The sequence below is a fragment of the Centropristis striata genome, chromosome 16 (assembly GCF_030273125.1).
Source record: "Centropristis striata isolate RG_2023a ecotype Rhode Island chromosome 16, C.striata_1.0, whole genome shotgun sequence".
Classification (NCBI taxonomy): Eukaryota; Metazoa; Chordata; class Actinopteri; order Perciformes; family Serranidae; genus Centropristis; species Centropristis striata.
Window position 1 is genome coordinate 22,782,882 of NC_081532.1, and position 6,183 is coordinate 22,789,064.

The 6,183-nt window shown below is 41.5% G+C and overlaps 1 protein-coding gene across 1 annotated transcript; it reads left to right on the forward strand.

Moving 5' to 3' along the window:
- The first annotated feature begins 206 nt into the window (after positions 1-206).
- Positions 207-2,397, forward strand: gchfr (GTP cyclohydrolase I feedback regulator). The gene is made up of 3 exons (XM_059353961.1): positions 207-365; positions 908-1,002; positions 1,736-2,397. Exons 1-3 carry the CDS (start codon positions 330-332, stop codon positions 1,863-1,865), a joined length of 261 nt encoding a protein of 86 aa, XP_059209944.1. The 5' UTR covers positions 207-329; the 3' UTR covers positions 1,866-2,397.
- The last annotated feature ends 3,786 nt before the right edge of the window (positions 2,398-6,183 follow it).

Sequence of the window (6,183 nt, forward strand, 5' to 3'; positions counted from 1 at the left end):
GCCCAGCCACAGAACGGTGAGATGTTGCATTGTATAATCCTGAACTTTGTCTCTGCATATAATGCATTTCCTCTGGTACATTCACAATGGCCAACATTTCCCATGTCAACAAACAACTGATCACATCAGTTGAGCAAGACTTCATGCACTGAGCAAGCAACTGTTGACAGATGCTGGGAAGTGCTCTGTGATTGGTCCGCCGCGGTGGGTGTTTTCCGCATTCCGCAAAGAGCTGTGGGCAGAAGCGCAAGTTTGGAGAGGGGACAGTCGCATCTGTGAAGAAGCCAGTCATTCCCAGAGGATTAGCGGTCCGTCGTCAGGGAGCAAGGATGCCTTACATGTTCATCAGTACGCAGATCCGACTGGTGTGTATCTTGCGTCTGTAAATGACTCGTGTCGTGCTTTTAGAAGAGACGCGCTCGGGCTGGGGTTGGAGGGATTTGTTTATTTGGCAGAGAAACATAGCGCGCACTGCTAATCAATCAAGGTCACCACTTGCAGATTACAGTTATGCAGTGGCCTGTAATATTCTGCATGCTGGAAAACAACAAACAGCCAAGGCTACAAGCGGAGCAAGCAACGTGCGTATGGTTGTGATTTTTTTTATTGTTGCTATGGTGCCCTAAATGAAAAGCACATGTTGCCCAGTTGTCAGCCTCTTGTTGCGCATTCATTTGTGCACGACTCGAGCAGGCTAAGTCTATAGCCTCTTGAGTATCTGATGATCTATTTTTAGTCCGTGCAGTTTATGGAGATTATGATCCGCACCTGCCAGAGGGCTGCAGGTGTAGCCAGTTATATGGAGCTGCCCAAATAACACATTGTTTTTGCAAATAAATCATTTTTTTCAATCAATCTTGAGCATACTATTAAATGTATTGTTAATGCATTTAATTACTTCTTACAGGAGAATGGTCCAACAAATGTGGGAGATGAATACTCTGATCCAGCTGTTATGAATTACCTGGGAGCACGGAAAACAACCATGCTGGGAAACAATTTGTAAGTATTGTAAGGAGACTGTTGTTATTATTACTAGTATTATTATTGCTTTATTGATAGTGGTCAAGATGCGAACCAGGCCCACTGCCTTGCAAGGACTTAGCTTTAGAGGTATATGCCCCACAGTCAGTTATTTTAGTAGGATGCAAGTGTGGCAGGCAACTTGCATCCTACTAAAAGACATTTGGAGGCATAGTTCGACCCAAGGCGCCATTCACAAAAGCACCAAGACTTAAAAGTCCACCACCATCTCACACACAGGGAATAGTAAAGAGTAAATGGCATTGCTCCGATGCAGAGCGCTGCACACTTGTGCAGAATCGCCCCCCCGGTGTACTGTAATGTGCTCACACTGGGCCATATTTCCATATTTAGGCACTTAACACTGGTGTTTCTTTCATTTTGGCAGTTAACGTGTACATATTGACGACAGAGCTGAGATCAGGTCACATGGGGGGGGGGGGGGGGGGGGGGGACTCCCAATATGGTTAAGGAAGGCTTCTGCTTTGCAGATTTAGAATAAACCATTCAAGCTGATGGAATACAGATCATGGAAGTGTTGTCATTGGCAATGTGATTCAAATGCTGCTGGGAAATGAACCAAGGTGTGGAAGGAAGTGAACAAGCACTAGAACAATTAACAGCATTCTACTTTCCAAGCAAAGTTTACTGAAAGACAGAGAAATCCCACATCTGTGGAAAGTACAATGGCGATGTGTTTATGCTCTTTTAGTTCCGAGTACCATGTGGACGACCCACCTCGCCTGGTTCTGGACAAACTGGAGAAGATCGGCTTCCGTGTGCTGACAATGACGGGGGTGGGACAGACGCTGGTGTGGTGCCTGCACAAGGAGACGCAGTGATCGGTCATGGTGCAAGTGTTGACTGTGACAAAATGCCTTGAGAAGCCTTTAAAAGGATGAATGAATTGTGATGAAGAACTTTGGTTCTCTGCTCTACAATCAATCCATTAACATCTATAAAATCAGCCTTTTCTTTATTATCCCACACGTTAGGCTTCAGATTACCCTCAATAGATGACAGGTCACCAATTGCAGGGGATACTGAACTACATTCCAGCGATTTTATAAGACTTTTTTTTCCTATATTGTTTGCCATTAACTAATGATCGCCAAGTGGGAGTGGGACAGTTTAACTGTTAATAAATGATTTGCCAATAAAGGCAGATTTCTAAATTATTTCCTGTGAAAAAGATATCACCCAGTTCTCTCTCTTCTGTCCAATAAAGAAAACACTATGTTAGATAGATTTGTACTTATGTAAAGATGTTTTTGTAAGTGTATCATATGCTTATGATTAAATCCTGTAATGATGTGGCTTGATTGTGTATAAAAGTGAATAAATGAATCCTGCTGCAAAGGATATATATATATATCCCTCTGAAATATTCATATCCATATGACATCTTGTGACCCTTCAGAGCTCTGTGGCACCTTACAGGGATACTGCATGCCCCCAAGATGAGGCGCAGGAACTGTAGGCACACAGAGTGCAGCAGTTAGCCTGTGAGAGCCAAAAACGCTGGGTGGTTTCAGTACAGCCCGAGGTCTGCCAGCACATGTCTGGGGCCAGCCCGGATCACTAACCCGCAAACCAGAATCTTTGCCAGACAGCTCACAGCCAAACTCTTACCAGTCCTGCTGCCTCACACATGACTTAGCTTCCACCTCCGCACTCAAGATCAAAGGTGCTGGGTGCTTCCCAGCTCTGTGACCATGGAGATTCCAGATGCTGTTTGCGTTCACCGACATGACGGGTTACACTGGGACAATATCTGGAGGAGAAAAAAAAGTATCGGAAGAAGATATTATACAGATTCTAAGGCTGTGCTGTAATTGTTGATAGGACAGCGCGTAGAACAGGCTCATCTACCATCCTGGTTCACATGCAGCACAAGCCACTGTGGGCTCAAGGCAGGGTTGGGGATGAATGTGTTTCCTGTAATTGTATTTCCTCTGTTGTCATTTGGACAGAGTTTGTGTGTTTCTGTGATTTTTTTGTCTTTTTTAACATTGCCGGGATATGAAAAAAAGCTACACATAAACAAAACCATGTGATGAGGGGATTTTGCAGGAGGAGAGGAGCAGATGTCTCCCACCACACCACTCCACAGCTGGACATTGTGCAACAGAGACACGGCGAGGAGTGGCGGAGAGATGGATGACTCGGTTGGATGGTGCGAAGCTGCCATGTGGCTCCTAAATAACACAATGACAGGAGAAAGCGCCGCCACACAGGCCCACAAATACAGACGCGGCATTACGCCATAGTCCTCCCAGGGATGAGAAAATAAGACTACTTTGAATGGATAGATGTTCCACAGACAGAAGAGCGAAAACTCAAGGTGACCGCAACAGTTTGGCAGTGTAGTGTCTAAGTTAATGTGGGTCACAGAGCGGTAGGGTGTCACTTCAGAAAGCATAAATAAGTAGTACAGAGTATCTTCTAGGATTATGTTACATAAGCCTATTGTGAAACAGTTTAGAACAATAATAGCTCAACTTAGAGGACATTTGTTGACTGTAATAGAAGAGAACGCAGGCAATTTTTAAAGCAAGAGGCCTGTTTTTAAATTTAGGATCATCCATTGCCTGTATTAGGAGCGAGGCTGGAGTGATGTGTATAAAAATGTTAACTCTGAAGTGGATAGGTTGCCACAAAACACATATTTCTGCAAAATCATGGCTTTACCTACTCCTGCAATATCATTCATAGAGGAAAAATGTTTGAAAAAGTTTGTGCGCTGTTAATGCTTAGTGATGCGGTAACCACATGGCAGAAGTCGTTCAGAAATTATTTCAGGACTTCGTAATGAAAGGTTTTCAGTCGGTGATTAAAATAATAGCTCTTTGCTGAGAGTTAGATGAGAAGATCGATACTACTCTCATGTCTGTCCATTTAATTTTAAGCTGGAGCCAGATGTGGTTGTACGGGGGGTTTTATGCCAGACAATTTCTTGGCCGGGAGGAGTGATTTCCTGGAGTCTCCAGTAGATGCCTGGTAACGTCACGGTGACAACAAGACTCCAGCAAGAAGTCACCTCTCCCTGCCAAGAAAAAGTTAAGCACCTCAACCCCCTCCAGTCAAACTGCAACACATTGTTTTCAATGTTTGGGTTTTGAACAGATTAAACCTTTTTAGAGGTGCTGGTACTGTAGCTAGCTGTTTCCCTGTGTTTCCAGTCTTAGAACAAAGTTAATCTGTCTCCTGGCTCCAACTTCTGTTTGAACGGTCGGACATAAGAGTGCCATCAGTCTTCTTTCCCAGAAATGTCGATCTATTCCTTTAAGTAAAAATTTTTGTGGAAAGTTTTGCACAACAATTTCCTTCGGGATAAATAAGGTTTTATCTTAAAATTTAAATAAAATGTTACACAAGAGGATATTTAGTTACAAAAAGGGGTTTTCTCAGATATTGATGTTCCTAAACATTCTGGCTTGTGGCTCCTTGAAATGAAGCCATGCCTGCTTGTAACCCGCTAATCACAGATGTGTGATTAGTGTGGTCATGTGTTATGAACAATTTAACCAAAGAATGTTTGTGTCTTGCGCCGACTATTTACTTTGAAGGGTACTGAAGATGTAGTATGCACTATTTCACATGAAAGAAATAGGATAGCAAGTATTGTAAACAAGTTAGAAACTGTTTTTGTTACAGAAATATATAAACTCTACCTTGACTCGCAGATTGGGAACCCCCAAACTACATTATTTTGAACAGTATTATGAATCAAATGGTTTGCATAGAGGCTCACATATCTACCCCAGAAGAAAAAAAGCTGAATGAATAGCATTGTTCAGTTCAGTGTGGAGTAGAGTGTTAGATCAATTGTATATAAATCCCAGAGAACAATCAGTCTGTTCACTTTTTATCACGTGAGGCCACAAGAATTCCCACAAAAGCTGACAGTACCTGGTTACTCTCTCAGCTTAATTACTGCCTTAACATCCATGTAGTCACATCACACAGTCTGTGGTTTGGATCGGTACAACGCTCGACTCATTTTGCAGAGTTACTAAAGAAAGATTACACTCAGTCGGCTACAACAATGATGTAATGAGTTGTCACATCTAACCAGACGGATGCAAATGACATCATTATATCACTTTGATTAGGTGTGACACACCAATCTCCTCTGGCTCTCAAACATGCTGAATTAAAATTGGGAATAAAAACTCACTGGATGCCTCAAATCATTTACAAACTAATGTATTCATGCTCAGGGTTCTTGTATTGATTTGATGTAAAAAATAAAATAAAATAAAATAAAAATCCCCCAGAAACACCACAGTACGATATAATGAGGATGCTTCTGTTATGTAAAGTTTAGCATTAGTGTGTGTAATCAGTGGTGGTACAATTTTGAGATACTTTACTTGAGTATTTCCATTTTATGTAACTTTATACTTCTACTCCACTACATTTAGCTGACGGCTTTAGTTTCCTTTCAGGTCAAGATTTAACATAAAAAAACATGATACATTTGGGGGGGGGGGGGGGGGGATATATTAAGTAGTTAAAATGAGCCCTCTCTTGAAAGAATTAAAATGCTGCTTACATAAATGCATCAATAATAATAATAATCCAACAATATATTTGGAATATATAAAACAATCTGAGTAGGTCTATTTTCCATAACGAGTACTTTTACTTTTGATACTTTAAGTACATTTTGATGCTGAAAATTTAAGTTTTGAATGCAGGACTTTTACTTGTAGTGGAGTAATTTCAAAGTGTGGTATTAGTACTTTTACTGAGTAAGGGATCTGCAGTGTGTGATCCACTGATTTTAAGATATACCGATGACTTTTCCCCTCTTTTCCCTTAAGAGGGAATATCTGTTTATCTCCATTTATTGCAGCAAACTAAACAGTCAATTCAACAGATTTTGTAGCTATTTGAAACAGATGGAGCTACAATCATACAGTACAGGCTGCAGGCTGTACTCTTCATTTTTCAAAAAAAGTCTAATCTGCAATTAGTAAAATATCGCTGGCCTCCACACATCCATGAACATTTTTTAGACTGTGCAGTACTGACGCATCCCTGCTTTATTAGGACTCCTACCTCTGGGTCCAGACTGCAGGAGCCCTCACTTCTTCGACTACTACTCTGTATCTCCCTCAGTCATCCTACGTTCTTAATAAAGGAAAAGACATA